Source organism: Manis javanica, chromosome 18, assembly GCF_040802235.1.
Source record: "Manis javanica isolate MJ-LG chromosome 18, MJ_LKY, whole genome shotgun sequence".
Classification (NCBI taxonomy): Eukaryota; Metazoa; Chordata; class Mammalia; order Pholidota; family Manidae; genus Manis; species Manis javanica.
In genome coordinates this window covers 4,064,054-4,089,437 of record NC_133173.1, presented here as the reverse complement: position 1 = coordinate 4,089,437, position 25,384 = coordinate 4,064,054, and the positions used below count along the sequence as shown (strand labels likewise).

Here is a 25,384-nt window from a genome sequence, read left to right as displayed (position 1 = left end):
CGGGTGAGGGAGAGGTGGGGCCACGCTTAGAAGGCTCCTGCAGGCACTGGGGGGCATAAATGCCCTTCCTCACACCCTCATCCCTCCCGCCCTGCAAGCAGGGCTCTGGGAAGCGAGACTCAGTTCCCAACATCCCTGGAGTTGCCTGTCATGGTTTGAGAGCATAGCCCAGAGGGAGGTGGGCAGATGCCAGCCCCGTTTCACCCTGTGCCTTTAATGCCCGTAGGTGCGAAGCCATGTGAGCAAGTCCAGTTCCAGCCCAACACAGTGAATACCTTGGCCTGTCCCCTCCTCTCCAACCTGGCAACCCGGCTTTGGCTGCACAACGGGGCCCCTCTCAATGCCTCAGCCTCTTGCCGGGTGTTGCCCACTGGGGACCTGCTGCTGGTGGGCAGCCAGCAGGAGCTGGGGGTGATCGAGTGCTGGTCCCTGGAGGAGGGCTTTCGACAGCTGGTGGCCAGTTACTGCCCAAAGGTGGTAGAGGATGCAACAGCAGACCAGTCCGACCGGAGGGGCAGTGTGCCTGTCGTCAGCACCTCACGAGTGAGCGCGCCTGTTGGTGGCAAGGCCGGCTGGGGTGCAGACAAGTCCTACTGGACCGAGTTCCTGGTGATGTGTGCGCTGTTTGTGTTTGCCGTGGTACTCCTCATTTTATTCTTCCTCTACCGGCACCGGGGTGGCATGAAAATCTTCCTGAAGCAGGGGGAGTGTGCCAGTGTGCACCCCAAGACCCGCCCTGCGTTGCCACCTGAGACCCGGCCGCTCAATGGCGTGGGCCCCCCTAGCACCCCGCTTGACCACCGAGGCTACCAGGCCCTGTCAGATAGCTCCCCAGGACCCCGGGTCTTCACGGAGTCAGAGAAGAGGCCCCTCAGCGTCCAGGACAGCTTCGTGGAGGTGTCCCCAGTGTGCCCCCGGCCCCGGGTCCGTCTGGGCTCCGAGATCCGGGACTCTGTGGTGTGAGCAGGCTTCTGGCCCTAGGGATGGAGGGCTCCGAGGGCGTCGCCTGGACCCTGGCTCCTCGTGGGACACGGCTGTGGGGCTCCGCCCTCGGGAGCCGCGGAGCCAGCTGGCCTGCTGCTCTTCGGATGAGTAGCGAGGCCCACGCCCACCAGGGCAGCCGTGGCCTGAGGCCCAGCAGAAGATGGGGGCCTGCCCTGCACGCCCGGGGCGGCCTGCCTTGGTGGGCAGAACAGTGCCCCTTATGTAAACTGAGCCCTTTGTTTAAAAAACTGTTGAAAATGTGAAACGAGTGAGGGGTGAGACACCCAGAATGCCACCCCCGAGGGCCAGGGCAGGACACGAGGACTCAGGTGGCCGTGGCCTCGGCAGGGCAACGACGACGCATTGGAGTAGGTGAGGCCGAGCCGGAGATCCCTCACAGGCCGCCCTCGTCGGCCTTCTGCCCCACCCTGCTGCTGCAGGCCGCCTGCCTCACTGCAGAGCCAGGGCCCCGCTCACGCTCTGCGTCCTGCCCTGCCAGCTGGCCAAGCTGTTGCAGCCACTATCCTGTCACCTTGGGGACGGGAGGGCAGTGCTGGCAGTGCAGCCTTCACAGACCCTGAGCTCAGACTCACCTTTGGGACCTGTCCAGCCTGTATCAGGCTGTGGCCATGTAAAGACAGGCAGTGGGGCCCAGGAGCTAGTTTCGGCCATGTCTGCCTTTCCCTCAGAGTTCGCGGAGGAGGCTGTGCCCACCTGCCCCCATCGTGGCCTGAAGGAGCCCGGTGCCCCCTTCCCCACATCCTCCGCAGCTTCATCTGGGAGCCCTCTCTCCATTCACCCTCACCCCTGCCTGCCTCCACTCGAAGGGATGTTGACACTGCCCAGCACAGGGACCCTGGGTTTATATGGGTTTTATATATTTTTTTAATAAGATGCACTTTACTTTTTTTTTTTTTAAATAAAATCTAAAGAATTAGAAATGAATCACAGTCCTTCCTCTTAAATGACCGACTTCTAGAGAATGGCCCAGTCCTCCCAAGTTCCGGGGCTCTGAGCCCCCTCTTCCCAGCCTGTCCCGGCAACGACCTCTCCCAGATGCGTTTGCCTCCTGAGGTGGGGAGTTTAATGCGCTGACGGGCGGGGATTCATTTGCTCTGCCTCAGGCCCTTTACTCTGCACCCCCAGTTCAGTTCAGGGGTGCAGGAAAGGTTTTTATAACTTCTGAAAGTCTTATTTTTAAAATGATCATACAGGAAAATTGACTGTTCTTCAAGTACATGGTTCTACACATATTAACACATAAATTCACGTAACTACCACCAGCACCATCAGGAGAGAACAAGGCCTGGCCCTATGCTGCCCCTTCATGCAGGCCGCAGTTTGACTCTGCTGGCCTCTAGGTCCTCCCCATTCTCAGCGAGACCACAGCTCTTGACGGTCCAGTCCTTCCTCATACCAGTGTTCCTTGCATCACAAATAGGGTAAAAACCTCTCAACGTTTATTACTCGTTGGTAGAAACACTGAGCGATGACAGTGACAGCGAGCAGGGGATGGCCCTGAAGGTGCAGGGCCCTCTCCTGCCTGGGGCAGAACTGCACGGTGCCAGCTCCAGGCGGGCCAGCTCGGCCCAGGCAACAGGTGTGCGTGACCTTTGCCACAGCTCAGCAGTGGCTTGGTTCTTCGACAGGCTGCTGGGACAGCTGTGGCCCATCACAGGACAATCTTGAAGGAGCTGAGCAGGAGAAGAGTAGGTGGGGTTTGCTGCTAGAGGAGAGGGGTGGGGACCGAACCCGAACTTGCCCTCTCCCCCGAGCCCCCGTGGATAGGTCGTGTCCCGTCTGCCAGTCTCCTTCGGAAGAGCTCCCCGGAGACACAGGAAGCAGGGGGCTTCCTCTCACCCAGGGGACCACCTCCCATAACATCCCACACCCAGCAGCAGCAGATGGGGGCCAGAATGCAGGGGGACCACCGCCATACCTGGCAAAGTCTGGTGAGCGAGAGATGACATGCTGGAACTCTGAGAGGTTGATGGTCCCATCCCTATCAATGTCGGACTCCTCCAGGATCTAGAGAAGGGGAAGCGTCAGTAGCGTCAGCCAAGGCCCCAAGCCTGCCTCCCTCTCCCTGGCCTGGCCCATCGCAGCTGCTCACGTTGTCAATGAGCTGCTTCATCTCCGAAGCACTGAGCCGCGTGTCCTCGCCCTCCCCCGTGAGGCAGTTCACAAGCTGGCTCAGGTCTTCTCTGTTCAAGGTCCCATCATCATCAAAATCTGGAGAGCAGGTTCAGGAAGCCAAGAAAGATGTGGTCAGGATGAGCCCCAAGGCTCCGTGCACAATGACCTCAGCTCTCCAGACATTGTGGGAGGGGGTGGTGGTCCTTACCGAAGATGCGGAAGGCGTAGTGGGACTTGACGTCTGGGGTTGCTGTGTCACTGAACACACTGAGGAGGTCCAGGAAGTCCTCGAAGCTCAGGCTGTCTCTGGCTGGGGATGTAGAGAAGACCCTGCCGATTCTCTCCCTGAAGGGGTTGGCCTAGGCAAGAGAGCTTTCCGTGAGCGCCACAGGACGCAGCCCCAGCTGCAAGCTCATCACCCCGTACTGGGGACTGGAGGGAGCATGTCACAGCACCCACACCATGAGCTCAGAGCTTGGGGGCCACTGTAGGGTAGCAGAACCAACTAACTCAGCTGGGGAAGGGACAGGGATGCTTTCCTGGGAGTCAGTTTAAGCCAAGGGCGGGCCTGGGGGCAAAGAAGGAGGAGGAAGGCATCTTAAGCAAAGAGAACAAGATGGGCTGCTTATTGTAAAATACAGGTACTTGAACACTTTCTGGGTAAATAGGCACTAGGCCAGGCCCTTGGCACAGAAATTTTCACCGCAGCCCAGGGGAGAGGCAGTAGCCTCTGGAATAGGTAACTCAACTCCTCTTAAAGGACAAAACTCTGAATCTCCGAGAATATGTCTGGGAATCCCAGCTTGAAAAACACCATACTAGATAATTTCACTGGGTGATTTTGGTTTCCCCTGGGAAACCAGGGTTAAACAGAAAAGACCAGAATGGTGACCAGTGACCACATGATCTCAATCAAGATACACAGCAGAGGGCGGGTGGGGGCTGGCACCTTGAGTTCTGGAAGGCCGAGGATCTGCTCCAAAGACACTCGTGCCTGCAGTGACTCCTCCACACTCCGGTGACCTTGGGGAAGCAGCTCACAGAACCGCCTGTGGGCTCTGGCAGAAGGAGGGGAGACCTGTGTGTTTCACATCCCCACTCCTACCTTGCTGCCCATTATGAGCCAGGAGAGGAGCTAAGCCACACACACACACACAACTTTTGAGGCATCAAGGCGTGATAAGCCAAAGGGAATATGTCACAAGACAGTACAAGCTGCGAGTCCACTCTTGCAGTGGGTGTTTACTAAGGGCCCATTGTTGCAGGCACTATGTTGGGCACTGATGCTAGAGCTCCACGAGGGGCAGAGAGGTTCGAAAAGCAGCCAGACATTGGCGTTGACGAGCAGGAAGAGTCAAATTGAAATCTCAGGGATCTCCTGCTCCTGTAAGCCTCCTTCTGTTTAGCAGCTGCCCTAAACTCTCTCCTCCTCAGCCCCCACTTCCTTCCCACTGGGGTTAATTTTTGCAAGGGAGGCACAGGAATCTCCACTTAAATGCCCTGGCCACATAAAGCTGGCACACGGCTAGAAAGGGGTTCCAGCCCCAGTTCAAGTACTCTTATTTGAAGCTTAGTCTTAGGCAAGTTACCAAACTCTGACCTGTTTCACTGTCCCCTTACCTCCTTCATGAGGATTAAATTAGGTAATGTAGGCGATCACTTAGCACAGATCCTGGCGCATGGTGAGTGCCCACTAAGCGTTAACGGTTAGTTTTTTTAAGATAAAGTTGGGAGAAGGACCAGGCCCTCCCAGACCTCTGGCTTTGTTAATAGGCAAAGTCAGCCTAGCGCCACCATCAGCCCCTGCCGGGTTGGGGCAGGAAGTTCGGGTGTGTAGAAGCCAGGGCAGCGCAGGGTCAAAGGGCGCCCAGCTTTGGCCGGCGGCTGCTAGGTGGCTCCGCTGTGCACCAGCGGGGCCCCGGCGCGGGCGGGAGACGTGCCCAAGAAAGGCAGTCGCGGCTCGGGGCCCTGAACCCAGTTCCGGCTCGGCTGCTGACCTCGGGCAGGCCCCGACCCTCCCTCCGGGGGGCCTCAGTTTGCCCTCTGCAAGACACAGCCCTCCCCCGAAGCCGTCTCCAGGGGGGACGGGACGGCACTCACAGGAGGATCTCCTGCTTGGTGAGGAACGTCAGGTCCTGGAAGGCAAAACGAGAAGGGGTTCAGCGGGGCCTCCCGGAGGCCGCGCCCGCCCTGCCGCCTGCTGCGGGACCCCGCTCCCGAGCGCCCGCCCGCACGCAAGCTCTCTGGGACCCGGGTCCCGCGCACCTGGTACTCGGCCAGCAGATCCTTGGACAGGCGACTGCCCGAGCCCCCCATCGCCGTGAGCACAGCTCCGCCAACTCGTCCCGGGACGCCGGCAACTTTCTCACTTCCGCCCTCGAGCGGCGTCACCGTCCCGTCCCCGCGGCAACCGCTCCTGGGGCCACCGCCCCCGGGCCCGTCCCCTGCTTCGAGCTCCCAGGAGATCCCGGCTCGGTTCCGCCCGGTGGCTCCGGGCTCCGAGAGGTCCCGGGCGAGCTGGAGGCGGGGCCCGGGGCGGGGCCGGACGCTCCGGCCAGGAGCCCAGGCCTCACGGCCCCGCCTCCGGGTGGGCGGGGCGGACCAGCCGCGTGCTCGCGTGCGGGCTGCGCATGCGTCAAAGCCGCCAAGGCCCCGCCATGGTCCTGCTGGTCGCCGCGAGGAAGTCGCGCGGTCCCTCGACCTCAGCTGTAGTAGGTGGTAGCAGTGGTGGCTCCGGGCGAGGTCAGGTAAGGGGATTCGGAGAAGTGTCCGGAGCCACGGCATACGGGAGACCTTGAGACTTGCTGGGTGGCTGGAGGCGGTCGGCTGCCCCTCTGCCTAGCGGGGACTTCATCCAGACGGTACCCCGGGCACTGGTCGCACGTGACGCAGCCCCCGCGCCGCCTCTGCAGAAATAACCATAACCTTGCTGCCCACTGAAAGCTGTCTACTGAGGGCCTGCCGAGTGCCAGGCGTTGTATGCATGTTATCTTCGTTTCTTAACGGTCCTGCAAGGTAGGTGAGGTCCAGAAAGGTTCAGGGACTTGTTCAGGCTCGGGCATTTAGAAAGAGGTCACTTCGGTCCAAGCCTCTTCTCAAGGCTTCCCGTCGCTCTCCTCATTCAGGCAGGCATGCCCTCCTCTGCCCACCCCGCGCCCAGACCACGTGTCCCGAGGCGGCAAGGACTGAGGCTCTGACCTGTTTGCTCTTGTCCCCTCTCAACCCCTAAGACGATGCTTGGCACGTAGTTGGCCCTCAGTAAATACTTATCGGATGCATGGGTGAATGAATGAAACTAGCACTGTTCCAAAAGGGGAGGATTCCAAGCTGCTGAGAGGAGGAGCTGAAGGTGAGATTCCTTTTTGTTTTCAGCTTTATTGAAGCATAATTGACAAATGAGATTGTAGGGATTCATTCTTGGTTCTGATTTATTCTACTTGTTGAGCTCTGTGAAGTCTAAATCTGAGCATGTCAGTCTCAGTTTAAAACAAAACATTGAATGGTTAAAACTCAAGTACCAGCCCTCTGACTTCAGCTTCTCTCTGCCTCTCCTGTTGGATTTCTGTGTTTCAGCCATTATCGGTTCTCAGTTCCTCCTCCATCTCTTCCTCAGGGAAGTGTTTCCTGATTCCCTAGACTAGATTAGGAATCTGACTTTCATCTGCAAAGTACCTAGTGCTTCTCCTTGACAGCATATATCATGTTTGCAACTTATATTTACTTGGGTGACAGTAGGGTTAATAATGTCTGTTTCTCCTACTAGACTCAATGCCCCGTGAGAAGCTATGAGAATCATGATTTCCAGGACCTGATATGTGGCAGTTGAGTAAATGTTTGCTGAGTGACCATAGTTTTCCCAGCACCCACTAATAAGGTGATCATCTGAGAGTGACTTTAGTAAGACTCACTCTATCAACATGTGAATCATACCACTGTGGAAATTCTTCACTCCAGTTATAGCACAAACCCAAACCTAACGTTTAAAGTTTCATGTTCTTGTAAGAATTCCATCTTCCCAGAAGCCCCTTGCCATCCAGGGCCCAATCCTTGATCACCACGTAACACAAATGTTTTCCTTGTCCCTTGTTCATTTTTTATTTTCTCTTCTTTGTCTATTTCCTATAAAAACATGCCACTTTCTCTCCTCCTCACAGTTCTCTGGACTCTTGAGAATGGAGACTGCCCATGTCATGAAATGTTAAATAGTTTGTTTGTGTCACCAAAAAAAAAGTACTCCACTCCAAGAAGTGGGGCTTCAGAGCGATGGGAGCACACAGTCCAAGCATCACCGGAGAATAGTATCCTGTCCCAACCTGATCATTTTTTCTCTTGACGGTGGGCTCTTTCTGTCCAAGGAAGGGTTGGTCTTCAGTTAGTAAAAGGGTAGGCAGAGAGCAAGAAGCTGCTCCAGTGCCTCCTGGGCTAGACTGAGGGGAGGGAGCACTGGTCAGCCAAGGCAAATCCTTGGCCTTTGTGGTGAGACTGTATCCTTCAGGTGGCAGTGTGGGAATCAGCCCTGGGCCACAGTGGCCATCTGGGATCCGGCTCTCCCAGCCGCCTCATGTGGCTCTCAACCCTTCTTCATTGAATGGCCTGCTGATTATAATTTTGGTTCCTGGTAGATTTGTGTACAGAGGCGGGATCCTACCTATCAGCCAATAAGAACATTTTGTGCTGTTTGGCACGTTTCTCGTTATAAATTATTAAATAGGCATTCTGAGTCATGCAACAGTTCGTGGCGAGGCTGGTCAGCACACTACCCTTCCTGTGCCTGATCAACTCCCATATGGTGATAAAACTGAGTTGCTGATACACGTTTAAAAATAGCTTCTAGTGCTGTACTTGTAAAACTGTCTGTTGGATCTTTCAAAGGTTTGTTCATTGATCATATTTTTGTCAAAGTGCCAACTCTTAGGTTTGTGACTTCTACTTTTCTTTTCTCCTGACATTGTTTCCCTGCTTGTAATACTATTTCTTTCTTCCTGTTTCCCTCGGCCAACCGATAGGATGGCCACACAGGTTTTTCTGAGGTGATAACATTTTCTCTGAGACCTGAAGGAGCCAGCTGTGTGCAGAAAATCTGGGGAAAGGGTATTTAGGCCCAGAGAGCAGACAGCACCAAGACCCTGGGCATGAACAACTTTGGAAAGGTAAGAAGCGGAGTAGGCAACGGAAAGAGTGGTATGAGAGGAGTTGAGGGGGGTGGGCAGCTCTTGAGAGCCCAGAGGCCAGGGTGAGGAAGTGGACTCCATTCTAGGGGCTCAGGGTCCCATCACTACTGAATGGCAGAGCCAGAATTCAGACACCCAAAACCACCTCCCCCACCTTTCTCCTGGGATGACACCTACCTCACAGACTTACTTGTTGGAGGTCACTGAGTGGACTCGGGAAGCCCCAGCCCATGCCTGGCACAAGACGGGCATGCAACTAGTGTTCCGTCCTGTCACGTGCACTCTTGATTTGTCACTCTGAAGCGTTCCTTTTTGTTCCTAGGTCATGCCTTTGCCTGTTCACTCTCATGTAAACAGGACCCATTTTTATTGATCCTGCTGATTGATAGGTCTTTGCTCATATTTTTAGCCTTTGGGTGTCATCTTGGTCTTAGGTCCTTGCTCCTAGTCCCTGGCTTTAAATATTACTCTGAATTTTGTTTGTAGCCCAGACCTTCCTCTGCACCTCCAGGCTTGGCTTTCCAACTCCTACACCACTTCTGTTCTTGGATGCCCAGGCTGCATCTTGAAGTCAGTAATGGACACTGAACTCTTAATTCCCCCCTTCCTCTAGTCAACCTGTTCCCACCCCCACCCCATGCACCCAGTTTCTCCATCTCTGTAAATGCCACCATGTTGTGTAAAATTTCTAAAGCTGAGTCACTCCCAGTTCTCCCCTTTGCTTCAGTCCCCGTGGCCACTGTGCCACCAAGGCCCTGCTGGCTTGGCCTCCAGAACCTGACTGGAGTCACCCGCTCCTCTCTGTTGCCATCCCGGCTGTCCAGTCGCCCTCACTGCGTCCTCCTAAATGGTCTCTCTGCTTTCCCTTTGGTCCTCTACAGTCCATTTTCCACACAGCAGTTAGAAAAAGGTTTATAAAATATTAGATGGTCCTGCTTAGAACTTGCTAATGGTTTCTTACTCCATTTAGAATAAAATCCAAGCTCCTGACAGTGATGCCTAAGGTCCTGCTGCTGATCTGGGCCCTGCGTTTCTCTCCAGCCTCATCTGGGGCCCTCGCCCCCATGTTGGCTGTGCTCTAGGAACACTGGCTTCCTTTCTGTTCCTTCAACAGCCCGAGCACCTGCCTGACGGAGAGTCTTGGACTTGGAATTTCCTTTGCCTGGAACACACTGTCCTCTGCTCTTCACTGCAAGCTTCTCATCCTCATGTCTTAGCTGTCATCTCAGAGGACCCTGCGTGTCCTCTTGCTGAAATAGGATGCGCTGATCCCCCCTCTTAGTTACCCTCTATTGTTGTCACTTATTTCCTACCAAATGCTATCACTCCAGGGTAGTGAACATGTTCGTTTTGCGTAGTGTCTGTAAGTTCCACAAGGACAGGTACCTTGTTCGCTTCTCTTGCTGCTGTGTCCTCATTGCCTCACACGCAGCAGTTACTTCATAAACACTTTGGTTCTATGGCCCTGCTGAGCATGGAGCAGGATGCACTGAAGAGGTACCCGGACATCAGGAATGGGTGTGAGCTGGGCATTGACCTGGATGAATGAATGAGTGAATAAATGAATGAATGAATGAAGGTAAGTGAATAGTGTCTTACTTAACTCAAGTAAATAGCAAATTGAGACTCATTTAAAAAATTTTTAATTGTGGCAAATAATACATAATATAAAATTTACCATCTTGACCTTTTTTATTTTGGTCAAAAACACATAACAAAATGTACCAGCTTAACTGTGTAGTTGTACTGCTCAGCAGGGTTGAGCTGTCAGTCTCCAGAACAATTTCATCTTGCAAAACAGAAACTCTTCACCCATTAAACAGCAAACAGCTTCTCCTTCCCCTTACCCCCAGCCCCTGGAAACCACCACTCTTGTCTCTATGAATTTGACGACTCTAGGGGCCTCGTACAGGTGGAGTCACAGGGTGTTTGTCCTTTTGTGTCTGGCTTATTTTACTTAGTATAATGTCCTCAGTGTTGCGCTGTGTCAGCATTTCCTTTTTAAGGCTGAGTAATACTCCATTGTGTGAACATACCACATTTTGTTTATCTCTTCATCTATCAATGGACACTTGGGTTGCCTCCACCTTTTGGCTATTGGGATTAATGCTGCTGTGAACATGGGTGTACAAATACCTCTTTGAGAACCTACTTTCAATTCTTTTGGGTATATACCCAAAAGTGGAATTGCTGGGTCATATAGTAATTCTATTTTTAATTTTTTGAGGAAGTGCCATACTGTTTTCCATAGGGGCTGCATCATTTTATATTCCAACCAATAACACATAGGATTCCAGGTTCTCTGTGTCCTCACCAACACTTTTTTTTTAAAGTAATCATTCTAATGGGTGTGAGGTGTATCTCACTGTGGTTTGATTTACCTGATGGTTTGTGATGTTGAGCCTCTTTTTTATTGACCATTTGTATATCTGTATAGAGAATGTGTGAGGCTCAGTTTCCATAGAGTGATTTAAGACTTCACATTTTATTGTCAAAATTATACTTAGCATGGTTTTTGAAAAAAATTTTTATGGTAAAAAAACACTTAGGATTTACCATTTTAACTTTCTAAGTGTATGGTTCAACAGTATTAAATACATTCACATTATTGTGCAATCAATCTCTAGAACTTTTTCATCTTACTACCCATTAAACTTAGCTTGACTTTTGATGTGTCATTTCATACGATTTTTCATTTCCCTTCTGTTTTATTAATGTGAAGTTTGTAGAGCAGCCCAGCTGAGCGACCCAGACTTAGCCTGGAGCGGCTTTACTGAGGTACGCCTCCAGCAAGCCCTCTTCAGGGCACTCCTGGGTCCACAGACCAGGAGGAGATGAAGACAGGCGCCAGCATCCCCCGTGAAGGGTCGGCCCCGGCAGCACTTACGGACACATGGGCCATTTAGAATCACTGTGGACCAGTGGGAAATCTGTTCCCATAAAAGGAGTGGCCAGCGTTGAAACCCTGGCCATTCTCATGCACAGGAACGCTAGTTTCTGGAGGGCAGTCTGATAGAGTGAATCAAAACCCTGAGCCATGAGCCTACTCTGACCTAGAGATCTACTGGGTCAGTGGGATTTTATTTTAAAAGAAAATAAAAACATCTGGAAGCAGGATGTTGACAACATTGTGGATAATAGTATAAAACTGGCAACAAGCTATATATACAGCAGTTAAAGATTGGTTAAAATGGGCTAAAGATAGAAGTGAAAATGAGACTAAATGTACATTGTGACTCTCCCTGGTCATTGGTATAAGAGTTGTATTTTATCTTGTTTTTTCCCTCCATTAAGAAAGTTTCCTCAACTTATGTATTTTTAGGAAGAAAAATATTTGATAATGTATTTTTAATTTAAAAATGTGTGCTCATCTTCAGGTAATGGAATTATGAGTGATTTCTACATTTTCAAAATATTTTACCAAAGGCATATATTACTTTTGTAGTCAGAACACAACATAAAGCTTATTTTAAAATAAAATCTCTGGAAATGGATAGCACCATGCATGAATCATATCATCTCTTACGATTGTTTCAGGTCAACCCCATGGCTATTCCGCATGATTCAAATGAAACTTCCTATTTGCTACCTTCGAACAGTGAGGACTGGGAAGGGCATGGCATTCCTGACTTTGTCTATGGGCAGAAGGATCTTGTGCTGCAGGGGATTCAGTGGCCGAGGATTGCACCCAGCCTCCCAGATGGGCTGCCACTGTCTCGCTTTGACTCTGCCCTCCGTTCTGCCTGGAGGCAGCGAATGGAGCTGGGGCTGTTCCGCTACCGCCTGGGGGAGCTGCAAACCCAAACCCTCCCAGGTGCTGTGGGCTTTGTGGCTCAGCTGAATGTGGAGCGAGGCGTGCAGAGGAGGCTCCCGCAGAACATCGGGAGCGTGAAGCAGGCATTTGACCCCAAACAGTTTAACTTCAACAAGATACGGCCAGGAGAAGTCCTCTTCCGTTTGCGCCGGGAGCCTGATCTCCCAGGTGCCCTCCCGCAAGAGGACGTCCTTGTGATGATCAATGTCAGCCCCCTGGAGTGGGGCCACATGCTGCTGGTGCCTGAGCCCTCCCTAGGACTCCCCCAGCGCCTGCTGCCAAGTGCGCTGCGGGCTGGGGTTGAGGCCGTGCTGCTGAGCTCACACCCAGGCTTCCGCATCGGCTTCAACAGCCTGGGAGGCTTGGCCTCCGTGAACCACCTCCACCTGCATGGATATTACTTGTCCCACAGACTGCCTGTGGAGGGGGCACCAAGCGAGGCCCTGGACCCTGAAGGCCATTTGCATCTGCTCCAGGGCCTCCCAGCTCCCGGCTTCCTCTTCTACGCTAGCAGGCCAGGACCTGACTTGGAAGCCTTGATAGGCAGGGTATGTCGGGCCACTGACTATCTGAGTGATCACGAGATTGCACATAATTTGTTTGTGACCCGGGGGGCCCCACCTGGAAAGACATCGCCTTCTGCAGCTCTCATGGGGGTCCGAGTAATTCTGTGGGCCCGGAAGTCCAGCTTTGGGATAAAGGAAGGTGAGGCTTTTAATGTTGCCCTGTGTGAGCTGGCTGGGCACCTCCCCGTCAAAACATCCCAGGACTTCAGCAGCCTGACAGAGGCGGCCGCGCTGGCCCTCATTCAGGACTGTCTGCTGCCGCCAGCAGAGGCAGGAGAGGTGCAGGCCGCACTGGTGGCCTTGACAGCCCAGGAGCAGCAGTAATCCCTCCGGAAGCATTTTCTTTCCGACCGATCCAAGTCCCTTCCCGGAGAGCCGTCCATACTGGCCGTCTGGGCCCTTCCGTGACTGCCTTCTCACCTGACTCAGCCCAAGGGGAGGGATAGAGAAGTGAGTGAGCTCTTTAAAGAGGAGCAACCGCAGAATAAAGCAAATGAATGGCCCTCGTGAATTTATCTGCTGCTTTTTGTCTTGGACAAGCCTGTCAGGTCTGTTGTTACGGGAGTGTGTGCAAGGATTACCTACTCCTGACTTTATACGTGGACTTGTCTTTTCATATGAAGTCTGGGGAAGATGATCATTTGTGTGCCTCTGACATTGTGCCCCCATCTCTTCTGTTCTCACCTTCTTGTTCTCTTTGCCCACCACAGATTTCTTATTTCTTCTTCCTTCCCTTACATTCTTCCCCTGCTTCCTCCACATGCCCTACTTACAACACATTTGCTACCTTGCTACCTTGAATTTTCCTCCAGCCCCCCAACACTCGCTTTGACTCTGCCCTCTGCTCTGCCTGGAGGCAGCGAATGGAGCTGGGGCTTTGCTGAGCTGCGTATTCTCCACAAACATCATCTCATGTGAGAATGAGGTGTCCTCACAAATTTAAAAGTGCAGGTCTTTTTAGTACTGCCATTTAGCAGATGAAGAGTTGGAGGCTGATGGTGCTGAACAATTTGTCCAAGTAATCCTATGTGTAGTGCAGTCAGGGCTGCCGCACAGGCAGCCCCAAAAACTGTGCCCTTGTGACAGCCTCTCCAGGCAGCGGCTGTGGTGCTGTCCTTAGTTGGCGGGCCCTGAGCTAAGGCTCATTTGCTCAGGCAGTTGAGTTTCTCTGCTTCGGTCTTCTGTGAAGCCTTTCTGTAGAATTTTAGAGGTCTGATTGCAATGAGGCAGAATTTGCACTACAATCTGTTTCATAAGAAAAATGGTTTAACAATTTGTATGGGGAACATTCAAATTCCTATAAAAAAGTTTTGGTCACCATCATGTTTTTGGCACATTAGTAATTTTCATTTAATGCTTCTCTCTGGAAGCATTTGCATGTACAGGTTTCAATAACCTCACTTCATTTTGCTCACTCTGAGGAGAGTGGAGATGACCATTATAGCAAAATGACTTTTGTGTTGGAGGTGATGAGCCCAAATAGCAGGATTTTCCCAGTTTTTCTCTAGGACTTGCTGTTCAGAGGAAAGCCTTCTCTGGCCCAAATAAGTTTTTCCATAAAGGGAAAAAAGTCAAATAGGTTTTCTTTATGGTGGTACTTAGGAGTTGGGACTCTCTTTGAGCACGGTGGGAAGGGATGGCTCAGCCCAGGGCTTCACCTCTTTGCTTGCTTTTTGATGGAGGACCTTATGTACTATTTGGTTTTGGATTTGATCTAATAGGAAACCTTAAAAGAGTTTTTAATTAGAGAGTAACAAGTTTGCATTTTAGGAAGAATACTTGAACTGCAATGAATGGATTAAGGAGGGAAGAACAGAATCAGGCCGTCTAATTAAGAGGTTCCACAATGGTGGCAATTCAGGCAGAAAAGTATAGGTCATGTCCTAGAACAGTGCCTGGAACAATATTTGTTGAAAGAGAAAAAAATCATCACCCCAGAAGCCAAGCATTTCAAGGAGGCGGGTAATAGAGTATGCTGAAGAAAGGTCAGTAAGTCTGTGAATAAGAAAATGCCCATGTCTTTTTAAAAGAGGGACATTTTTTGAAGTGCCCTCTAGATTTAGGCACACGGAGTAATCTTGAAGTGACAGCTCGGGCTGAGTTTGATGGATGTGGCGACGGGGAGGCGCCAGTGAAGGCGTATTCCGAAGGCCTTTAGCGAATGGAGCTGCTCAGCTCAGCAGGGCGAGCGCGAAGGCACGGGTGCGAAACGCTGGCCCTCCCGAGGGCAGACACTGCACCAGACGTGGTTCCTGAAATGACTGAGGAGTGGCCGGCGGGTACTTGTCCCGATCACAGAGCTGGCCGAACTCCGGGCGTGGCCCGTGCGTTCAAGAAAGGGTGGCGGTCGGACTTGTGCGAACTGGCGTGAAGGCGGAAGGATACCCATCCCCGGCGCCCCAGAGCTGCCGCCTTCACCCACCCGAGGAGGAGGCAGGCTCCCGGGCGCGGCGCCCCCCGCGACATTCCGGCTCCGCCCAAGACGGCCTCGGCCCGTGCCCGAGTGGGCGTGGCTCTCAGGAGGCCGCGCCCCCAGAACGTTCCTCCAAAGGGGGCCGCCCTCGTGTCCATGGCGACGGCGACTTCCGGCTCGCTTCCCGAGGTGCCAACGCCGCCGCCGGGAGCGAACCCGGTTGGGGCGCTGGCTCCCCCTCGCGGCGGCGGGGAGAGCCAGTCCTGTAGGACAAGGAGGCGGCCCCAGAGGCCCAGCAACGCCCGGGAAGGAGCAGGAACCGGGGAAAGGGCAGACATGAGCGACCAAAGGAGGCCCGCCCCGGGCCGTTAGGGGCCGACCCAGAGCCATTCCGCTCCCTCCCGACCCTCTGGTGCGCACTGTCCGCCTGGGGCTTCCTCTCCGACATCAGAGCCCAAGCGGTCTTAGCCATCCAGTGTCTGGCCCCAGTGTGTACACGTGGGGAAACTGAGTCACGGAACAGGGAAGGAGCCAGCCATCCCCCTTCCCATTCACGAACAAAAAGCCCTGGTCGTGGTCCCTGCCAGGTCTGTCCAGCCCAGCATGTTGTATGAAGTGACCTTGGATGATTGGGGCTTGTCAGCAAATCCAGCACTTCATAGGCATCCCAGGGCTCCCGTTACCTTCTCGGAAACATCCATTCTGCAGTGGGATTGTTTTGTTCTGAAGGGGCAGCAACACTGCCTTGTAACACCATGATTTTCTGTGGGTGGACTCCTGCAGGCCTTCCTGGGCCAAGAGGGTGCTCTGATACATATTTCATTCCCACCTCTCGCCCCGCAGGATCTAAGAGGATGGAGCCAAATACCTGCAAGGCCAGGGAATCAGAGGAAGACGATGCTGAGGAGAAGGAATCCCAGGAGGAGGGTGTTAAAGGGGAAGCTACCATCCCTGCTAACCCTTCTCAGCAGGCACCCTCAAAGTCCGACTATAAGGCTTTGGGGACTGGAGTTCCCTTATCCATTGTAGCCAAGAAAATTCCAAAGAAAATCATAGCCCCCGCTGATTCCGATGACTTGGAACTTGGGAGGAGAAAGAGAAGGCGGAAACGCAGGTAGCTGTTCCCTGGACTCACCTGCCCAGCTCCAGAGACACCCCTCCCCCCCCTCCCCGCTTCCCTTCAGCAGCTGGGGGTGCGGAGATCCAAGGCCTTCCCTTTGATCTGTAAAAGAGGACAGGGAGTACCAGAATTTGGGCACAACAAAAACAAACAAAACTCAGCACCACATGGGCTGGCACATTTACATACCCTAGTTTTTCCTTTCAGTAGCTTCTAGAGAATATGAACTACATTGTGAATTTGTTGAGTGTCCCTTCATATGGGTGCCTGGCAGCCCAGAGCCTTCTTTTCCACCCTGGCTGATTCATGCTGTTCCTCCATTCCAGACCCCTGGCCATCAACCTGACCAGCTGCAAGTATGAGAGTGGTAAGCACTGGGGTTGTCACTCATATCACTGTGCCTAAGAGGTCACCTACAGCTGTCGCTTTTGCTCTGGGATGGTCCCCCTTACAGGCTCCCTGCCCCTGGATCTTGTCAGGTTGGCCTGTAAACTGTACTGAGTCCCCTGGCTCAGCTGCTGGCAGCTGAGACACCACTGTCCCAGTTAGTCTCAGCGGTAGGGCGGGAATCTCCACAGTTGGCTAATGAAAAAAAAAGGCTGCAAGTCACCATTGCCCCATCCTTTCCAGGTTTTACCATAAACAAGAGGAGACCAGGTAACAGATTTTTTAAGGATGCTTTTAAGGGGTTTCAGCAATTAAAAAAAAAAATCAGCAGCTAGGCCTGCCATCTCTTCCCCACCTCTTATCCCTAGTGGCACCTGTGCAAGGGGCCACCCAGAGTGTGAGGTGCCAGTGTGACCCTTCCCGAGGGTCGGCTCTGTAGGCCAGAAACCATCCTCAGGGAGAGAGAAGACTGACAGAAGCAGAGAGCTAGGAGCTAGTTTTCTCTGTCACAGATTTTTGGAAGGGCCTTGGCAACCCCATGACCTAGGAATTGTCACATGGTACCTAACCCACAGAGCTAAGAACTGCCTCCCTCTTCAAGCCACTCGCTGGGCAGGTCTGTTCCTTACCAGACCCAGCCTAGTCCCAAGGCTCATTACCAGTGGCAGGCCGGCCCTGCTGACCTCTGTCTCACCACAGTGCGTCGGGCAGCACAAACGTGTGGCCTGAAGGAGGTGGGGGATGACAAAGAATGGACCGTGTACTGGACGGACTGCTCTGTCTCACTGGAACGAGTCATGGACATGAAGAGGTTTCAGGTACAGTCTTCTGACCCAAGACTCTAAAGGGGTTGTGGCCCCAGAGTGACCAGTCCTGCCCGTCTGCCCAGGCACCTAAGGCTGCTCCTCTCTGTGGCTATACCCCTGTGCAGGGAAGGCCAGAGCCGGGGCTTCTGCTCCAATGTAAATGTTGTCCTCTCGGGTCTCTGGAACTTTTATTACCTGACAGAAATGTCTGCTGGCCACTGTTTGCCTGGAGGCTTCTATGTCCAGCCAGCCCCCTCTAGCGCAGGTGAGTCCATCTTAGGGGGAAGCCTGGGAGACTGCTTCAGAGCTATCAGCAGAGCCACTGAAGGATCCAGCCTTCAGAGCTGCTTAGCCTAGCATCCCACACCCATTGCAAGTCCGTGTGGCAGACTGCGCGGCAGCAAGAAAGTAGGAAAGATGAGACACAAGAATAGAACTTCATGGTATGTTTGTTACCCATGAATTGGGTCTTTGTGATGGGTAGCAATGAGCTAATTTAAAAGGGTGTGCAGGCTTATTTTCAGAATCCAGGAAGGGAGTTGAGGAGACTGTAACCTGTCCTACAGCAAGTTGTGGGAGTAGAGCCTGAGAGAGCGGGCGAGCGAGTGAGCTCTGAGCGCTCAAGAAGCCCCAGAGAAGGGGCCCCAGGGGAGCAGTTGTGAGAGGAACAATAACTGAGAGCATGTGTGGAGGCCTTACCATGCATCAGACACTGTTCAGTGCTTGTACATTCTTCGTGGCAGATTCCCTTTCGTTAGGAAGAGGACACCCAGGCTCAGAAATACTTAATTCAGGCAGCTGGCGAGCAGAAAGCCACTGCGGGAGTGTGGGCAGATGCTGCCTCCCAGCACCGTGGGAAGGCACTGGCGGGGATGGGGGGTCTGGCAGGCCACCTTGGCAATGCCGTGCCCTCTGGACATGCAGGCACTGCATCACCTGGGGTGGTTTAGCTTCGTTTTCTCTTTGGGGGACGTTCCCTCATTGGCTCTGTGCTGGCACATACCAGTTACTGTTACAGGACTTGTCTGTCGTGGTCTGAGGCACCTTTAAGGTGGCCAGAGGCCCAAAGGTCCTGCCTGCCCTTTCACTGCTCCTCATTTCCTAACCTCAGCTGTGTGTGTGTTTTGGGGAGAGGCCAGGGAGGGGTTTCTCACTTGCCTTGGAGAACCTCCCTTTTCTCCTTTGGGGTACTAAGTACAGAGTTCACCTCCACCGCAACTTCTACCCTGAACTTCCCAGTCCTTCTCCACTGCTTCCTGGGATGCCCTGGCCCCAGAACGGCCACTTACTCTCAGGGTTAGTGTAACCAGTTGGCCCTATTTCAGAAAATCAACCACTTTCCTGGCATGACAGAAATCTGCCGCAAAGACTTGCTAGCTCGGAACCTCAACCGCATGCAGAAACTCTATCCTACTGAGTACAACATCTTCCCCCGCACCTGGTGCCTCCCGGCAGAGTGAGTGCGGCCGGCTCGGCTCCCCAGGCAGAGATACCGGGGCAGGAAAGGGTTCACCACCTCAGCTCCCTCCAGGCTCTGGCCTTTTGGGGATGGAAGTGGGATGAGTGTTCCAGGAAGGGCGTGGACTGGACAGCACGAAGCGCTCCCTAGGCCCTGGGGCAGCCACGATTCACAGAAACCTCTGACCAGCCCCTCTCCACACGTAGCTATGGGAACTTCCAGTCCTATGGCCATCAGCGAAAAACCCGCACCTACATCTGCAAGCCAGACAGCCGCTGTCAGGGACGTGGTATCGTCATCACCCGAAATCCCCGGGAGATCAAGCCAGGAGAACATATGATCTGCCAGCGATACATCTCCAAGGTGAATGTACCTCCAGACTGCCAGGCCCTCCCCAGCAGCTCCCATGTCTCCCAGAGCCAGGGAGGAAGCCACGTTTAGGCCCCTGCCCTCCTGCTGTTATCTTGGGGGCACTATGGAGCCATGGTTCAGAGCCTGCCTGCCTGGGTTTGAGTCTCCGCTTTTCCATTTCCGAGATATGTGACCTTGGGCAAACTTCTTATCCTCTCTATGCCTCAGTTTCATTTGTTAAATGGGAATAACAACGAGTTACTATGTATTTGAAGCACTTACCACAGCGTGGTACATGGTAAGCCTGTCAAAGGTAGTCTTCTGCGTCCCTGATGGGTTTGCGGTTTGCGTGCTCTCAGCCCTTCCTCATTGATGGCTTCAAGTTTGATATGCGAATCTACGTCCTGATCACATCCTGCGACCCTGTTCGGATCTTCATGTATGAGGAGGGCCTGGCCCGCTTTGCCACTCTGCCCTACACGGAGCCCAGCCATAGCAACCTGGTAAGGGACAGGCTGGCAGCCCTGGGGGCCAGGGCGGTGCCCTCTGCTCTTCCACTGCCCTGAGTGCTGAGCTGGTATGGAGGGACCGGGTAGAGAGGCTTGTCATGGCCGCCCATGAACAAGGAAGGTAGCCAGTGGGAACCTGCTCACCCTTTTCCCTAAGAGCCCACCCAACAGTGCTTGGTGCAGAGGGACCAGAGGAGCCTGGGAAGGGGTGGGTAAGGAAAAGCAAGGAAGGGCTGGAGAGGAGAGCTGCACAGAGGCAGTCTGAGCCCCAGAGCTGCTCTCTTCCCAGGACGACATCTGCATGCACCTGACCAACTACTCTATCAACAAACACAATGAGAATTTTGTCCAGGACGATGCTATGGGCAGTAAGAGGTACTCCCTGCTGTTTCCTCCTCTTCCTCTGTCCCCAGAGCCCCACAGTCTTGGCAGCCCTGGGAGCTGAGCTGGCTCTTGGCAGGCTGACTTTTTGGAAAACTCAACCTTTATGGAGCCCTGTCCTGTGTTTGACCTCCAAGTGCAGCCCCAAACCCTACCTGGTTACTAGGCTGTGCTCTGAGCTGGAAGCAGCCCTGTAAGCCCAAGGCACCTAGGCATGAGTCAGGGCTAGTGTTAGGGAGCCTCCTGCCTGCAGCCCAGCCCCACTGGCATAGAAGCTGGTCTTCCTCTGGGGACTGGGCCTCACAGGAAGCTGTCGATGCTCAATGCCTGGCTGCAAGAACACACCTATGACCCCCGAGAGCTGTGGCGGAACATCGAGGACATTATCATCAAAACCGTCATTTCGGCTCATTCCGTTCTTCGCCACAACTACCGAACCTGTTTTCCCCAGTATCTGAGTGGAGGTACATGTGCCTGTTTTGAGATCCTTGGTTTTGACATCTTGCTAGACCACAAGCTGAAGCCCTGGCTGCTGGAGGTGAGGATTATCTCCTGGGCTTTGTAAAACCAAGGTCCAGAGGCCTCCCTGACAGGACGCTGGGGATAGGCGTCCACTCAGGTGGTGGAACACAGAACAGGGGGCACGGCCGCACAGGGGAGGGTACAGCCATACATACAGCCTTGACGCTTTCCACTTGCCGAGTGAAGATCTTGGTGGCCTCTGGCCCCCACTCTCGGAATCCAGGTTTTGGATCCCAGTATTCCTCGTGTAAGCCTTGTCTTTAAGGACACTATACCCATAGTCAGGCTGTCTGATTTGCTTTCACCAGCCTGTGTACTGGAGGGGTCTCTGTGGCAGGGTCCTGTGGCCTTGGAAGTCAGAACACCCACCTTCCTGGGCTGGGGCCTCTGGAGAGGGGTGACTCTCCCAGACCCCCCAGGTGGGCCTGCGTGAAGCTCAGGGACTCTAGAAGCAGATGGATAATGGCTCCTCCTGGCAGGTAAACCACTCTCCAAGCTTCACCACAGACTCCCGCCTTGATCAGGAAGTGAAGGATGCACTTCTCTGTGACACCATGACCCTAGTCAACCTGCGGGGCTGTGACAAAAGGAAGGTGATGGAGGAGGACAAGTGGCGAGTCAAGGAGCGGCTTGTCCAGTGCCACCAACAGCCACGAGAAGCCAGATGCTCCAGGTGTCCTGTACTCATTCACGTAGCTTCTTTGCTATTACTTTCCTGAGGGTAAAAGTGCTTCTCTAGATGCAGAAGGCAGCCTGAGGCTGAAAAGCTATGAAAAATCAAATCTTTTTGCATAGATAACATACCACATTTTATAGAATACACGTTCAAAATTCAAAAGATATAGTAAATAGCCTCTCCTGCCCTTCTTTTTCAGCTACTCAGATTCCCCCCTGGAGCCAATCAATGTTGCCAGAATCATGTGTAGACTTTCACCAACATTTAATGCACTTATGTACATGTATTTTACTCCTTGTTTTTTTCCCTCTATCTAACCAGACAGTAGCATAATTTTCAAACTCTTTGTACCCTGTTTAGTTAATACATAAAAATAAATTGGAGTAGATTTAGGATTATTCATATAACATTGTTCTTCCTGACTTGAATCATAACATGCAGGGCCAGTGTGTGTGATATCCCGGGGGCCTGGCACACAGAAGGCCCTCACACGTTTGTGTGAATGGAGGTGAAGTTTAACTGTGAACGCCATGGGTGTTCTGATGCGATGAGGCTGTGTGTGTGCCTGTTAGGAATCAAGTCTTTCAACGTGGAGAGAAGGTTGGAAACCACTGGACTTAATAAAATCAGTAGAATACTAGGCAGCCATTTAAAAATGTGCAACCCCGTATTTCTCTACAACAAAAAAGGACGGGATAAAGAAAAAGCAAGGTGGTGAGTGGCTACATCAGGATCCAAATTCAGGAGATCCTGCCCCGGTCCATGCTCATAACCGATAAGCCAACCGCACAGTAAGGTTATGGGAGGTTTTTAATCTTCTTTTTGCTTTTCTAAACGTTCTGTAATTAACATATACATAACATAATTAACAATTACTCTATAATCAGAAACCTAAAAGACTGTGGTAACTTGGAGTGCTAGTTTAGGAGTGGACACCTTTTCAATTAAGATGAAAACCAGATTTCCAGAAGTCAAGCCTGTTTTTATGCCTACATACAGGTGGGACTGGCCACAGATGGGCTTGGCAGCTTTCACCACATGGGCAGGGGACCAAACGGCCATGAAGCTATCAGGAGGTTCTCAAAGCCTTAGCCAGCCTTCCTCTCCCTACTGAACATTCTCAGTCCTTCCGACTCCCCATGAGCTTGGTTTCCACAGGCGAGAACAAATCGAGTTGTCACACGCAGCAATGCTGGACCAGGAACATTACGAGGATTGCCATCTTGAGGGATACCGGCGGATCTACCCAGGGCCTGACACAGAGAAGTACGCACCCTTCTTCAAGCACGACGGCTCACTCTTCCAGAAGACTGCTGCTTTCAAGGCCAGAGAGGACTGTGCTGGGTACTTTGCCTTGAATGCTCCTCTGTCCACTTGGCGGGGGGCAAATCCAGAAGCTGAACTGCTCCCCAGCAGGGTGGAAAGGAAGCCAGACACTTGAACACAGAGGCACGGAGAGATGAACTCTATCAGCCTCTTAATGACTCAGCTTAGCAGGTTTCCCATCTACCCCCTTATTCTTCTCCCACCAGTCCCCCAAACAGATCACAATTTCCTACTTTTTCCCCATCTCCGTTTTTCCTCATCCCTCTTCACCCCAACGCAATTTCTCAAGTGTTTGAAGCTGCCGTGTCTTGTCAGGCAGCAACTGGAAAAGATCTGTCTTAAGCAGGAACAGCAGGAGACCTCAGGCAATAAGAGGCGAAAAGAAACCAGGGACCAGAACCAGGGCGAATCAGCTGGGGAGAAGAGCCGACCCAGCGCCAGGCTCCGGGGCCTGTCCACCCACTTGGCCCACAGGAGCCGGAACCGGGGGAGAGAGGTGTCCAGGGTTTTGCTGCTCCCGTCTTTCTGCAGGAAAATGGGTTGGTACTGCTAGAGAAGGGACTCTCTGCTGTCTCCTCCTCCTCTACAGGAGAAATGAGTTCCTAATGAATACACGGAATCTGACCTTTTGGAACAGGAGAGAAACTGGATAGCAAAGGGGACCTGCCACTAGGATCGGGGAAGAGGTGGAGAGAGAGTGGGCAGCAGGTCTGATCCATCCTTATTGATGGCCGGGGACTCATCCTTGGAGAGCCTGCATTCAGCTCTCATGTACTTTGTAGCGGCTACCAGTTCCCCTGGACACCATGCAGCCTCAAGAAATTGTGGAGGAGGAGGAGCGGGAGCGGATGAAGGCCCTGCTACAGAGGGAGAATGTCATCTGAAGCCTGGGTGTTGCAGAGCAGCTCACCCGCATGCTGCGCCCCAGCCACCAGGGCCAGGAAAACCTTCATGAGTATCGGGTGAGGGTCCCTACACAGCCTCTCACAGAACAAGGGCACGAGGGCTGTAGTGGCACATGGTGGTGGCCACGGCACAGAAAGCTAATGTGATGCCATCTGGCAGTGGAGCCTGGGAAGCTGGGGTCTGTCGGCTCCTTTTGCATCCATTCCCAAGCTCCCTTGTTCTTAGTAATGACATCCAGCAAAGTGCAGCTCCCAACCGTCTCACAGGAGACTTGTTCTCTGTATTTCTGTCAGCAATAACCCCAAACTCATGACCGACAAACAACAAAGCTGCTACCCTCAGTGGCTTCTGTGTAAATCTCTCCCTAGCACTGCCAGTGCCATGGCTCTAACGGGAGCTAAGTAAACAGTCTTGGGCCACCAAAGCAGCTGCCGCATTCACTATTCCCCGGGCTAGTAGCAGCAAACCTGTTGGGTCCTCTGTTTCTGTTGAACCTCAAAGGAGTAACTGGTTAAATAGTGGCTACAGCCTAGAAGAGACTTTTCAGTTACCTGTTTTCTTCTACCACTCAATGCAGCCTCACAGGAAATGTGGTAAAGGGCTGCTTTCTCCTCTAGTCTAGATTTCACAAAGATGGGCTGGGCAGTCAAGAACCGCAATCTGTGAGTCTGGTCCCACTGGTCCTCCTGAGAGGAGCTGCCAAAGAGCAGGGACCTCATTTCCTGCATCCAGTTCGGCCCCACAAATTGAGCCCCAGGATCTTAGGGCCACTGCCAAGCATGAATACTACAATTCCACATCACTCCTCGTGCCATCTACAGCCCAAGAACTTCAGTTGGGTAGGAGATTCAGCAGCTCTCAGCCCCTGTTCATTGTCAATGAAGAAATCTGGAAGGCGCCATTTTTCCAGCACCAGAATCAGGCTCACTAGCCATAAGTATGCAAAACTAGCTTTGGTCACTCTGATTTGTATAAATTCCCACTAGCAAATATAACAGTCGGGATACTCCTAAAATATTATATGGCACTTCCAGCAGTGTGGGTGTGGGGCAGGTGGTGGACCCATTTATTTACCTCCTCCTGTGTGCTAGTCCCTGATGATACAAAGGGCAGGCACTCAACAAACCTAACAGGGATATGGACAAGTAAACACATAAATTACAACATAGTGTGGTAAAGGCTGGAGGGAGGCATGGTATGCTATGCCACTCCTGTGTGTTGGTGATCGGTGAACAGTTGGGAAAGCGGTGAGCAAACCTTTCTGTGAATACCAACTCAGGGGAACTCATGTTTCTACTGCAGAAGGCCAGAAGCCATAAACGGAGCCCCGGCAGGATCACTGCCACCCTGTTTAACTCCAAAGCAGCGCTATTTTCTGCACCCGGAAAGAATGGCAAGTGGCTCATGGACTGAATGCACCTTGCCGCCTGTGGTAGGCTCTGAACACCGAGCAGCCGGAGTCCGGGATCTCACCCTCCGTCCTGCCTCCGCTGGACCCCTGCTGCAGTGTCCCACTGCGGCCCTCAATGCCAGCCGCCACGGGTGAACGCGGGGACGGGGCCCAGCTCTCGGCCTCCCTCGGAGAACCCGCTCAAGTTTCCAAAGGGGCAAAGGGCCTTCAATCTTTGCTAAATTAAACTGCCACAAAACCTCAGTTTGAAAAGCCCTGGCCAAGGACCTTGTTTGCAGAAGGCAAAACGCAAAGACACCAAAGAATATCTCAATATTCAAGATTATTTTCAGATGGGTAAAGACTAAAAATGAAGAGCCACGGCCAGCCATGTCCTCATCTCCGCCCTTCAAACCTCAGTCTGAACACATCGCTGGGTGATGGGTCTGCACCTTGGGTGCGGGCCG

General features: G+C 52.8%; 4 protein-coding genes across 17 annotated transcripts in view; 3 read left to right on the top strand and 1 right to left on the bottom strand.

Moving 5' to 3' along the window:
- SEMA4B (semaphorin 4B) overlaps positions 1 to 1,929 on the top strand; it is a 33,836-nt gene extending 31,907 nt beyond the window's left edge. For both annotated transcript variants that reach the window (XM_037000462.2, XM_073227205.1), the window contains one exon: positions 227 to 1,929. In XM_037000462.2, the coding sequence (XP_036856357.1) occupies positions 227 to 963 (737 nt within the window). In that variant the 3' untranslated portion in view covers positions 964 to 1,929. The remainder of the gene's footprint in view (positions 1 to 226) is intronic.
- Positions 1,930 to 2,422: 493 nt separating this feature from the next.
- On the bottom strand, positions 2,423 to 5,685 carry CIB1 (calcium and integrin binding 1). Its single transcript, XM_017645206.3, has 7 exons — positions 5,386 to 5,685; positions 5,221 to 5,255; positions 4,070 to 4,178; positions 3,329 to 3,479; positions 3,098 to 3,216; positions 2,924 to 3,012; positions 2,423 to 2,678 (listed from the first exon to the last, which is right to left on the bottom strand). The coding sequence occupies exons 1-7, from the start codon at positions 5,434 to 5,436 to the stop codon at positions 2,657 to 2,659; spliced, it is 576 nt and encodes a 191-aa protein (XP_017500695.1). The 5' UTR covers positions 5,437 to 5,685; the 3' UTR covers positions 2,423 to 2,656.
- Positions 5,686 to 5,729: 44 nt separating this feature from the next.
- GDPGP1 (GDP-D-glucose phosphorylase 1) lies at positions 5,730 to 13,182 on the top strand. 13 transcript variants are annotated; one of them, XM_073227213.1, is made up of 5 exons: positions 5,775 to 6,135; positions 6,351 to 6,469; positions 6,884 to 6,941; positions 8,127 to 8,270; positions 11,829 to 13,182. In XM_073227213.1, the coding sequence occupies exons 4-5, from the start codon at positions 8,253 to 8,255 to the stop codon at positions 12,993 to 12,995; spliced, it is 1,185 nt and encodes a 394-aa protein (XP_073083314.1). In that variant the 5' UTR covers positions 5,775 to 6,135; positions 6,351 to 6,469; positions 6,884 to 6,941; positions 8,127 to 8,252; the 3' UTR covers positions 12,996 to 13,182. The 13 variants fall into 13 exon arrangements, with proteins under 13 accessions (XP_036856365.2, XP_073083309.1, XP_017500693.3 ...); XM_073227210.1 differs by having other exon boundaries at positions 6,884 to 6,994; XM_073227209.1 differs by having other exon boundaries at positions 6,884 to 7,992.
- Positions 13,183 to 14,656: 1,474 nt separating this feature from the next.
- On the top strand, positions 14,657 to 25,363 carry TTLL13 (tubulin tyrosine ligase like 13). The gene is given in 15 exon segments (XM_073226987.1): positions 14,657 to 15,496; positions 15,928 to 16,198; positions 16,531 to 16,571; positions 17,291 to 17,409; positions 18,723 to 18,853; positions 19,063 to 19,219; positions 19,567 to 19,710; positions 20,006 to 20,091; positions 20,404 to 20,635; positions 21,099 to 21,292; positions 22,454 to 22,639; positions 22,937 to 23,117; positions 23,404 to 23,583; positions 24,349 to 24,472; positions 24,826 to 25,363. Coding segments are annotated over 14 exon segments (2,283 nt in total). The 5' UTR covers positions 14,657 to 15,496; positions 15,928 to 15,938; the 3' UTR covers positions 25,074 to 25,363.
- The last annotated feature ends 21 nt before the right edge of the window (positions 25,364 to 25,384 follow it).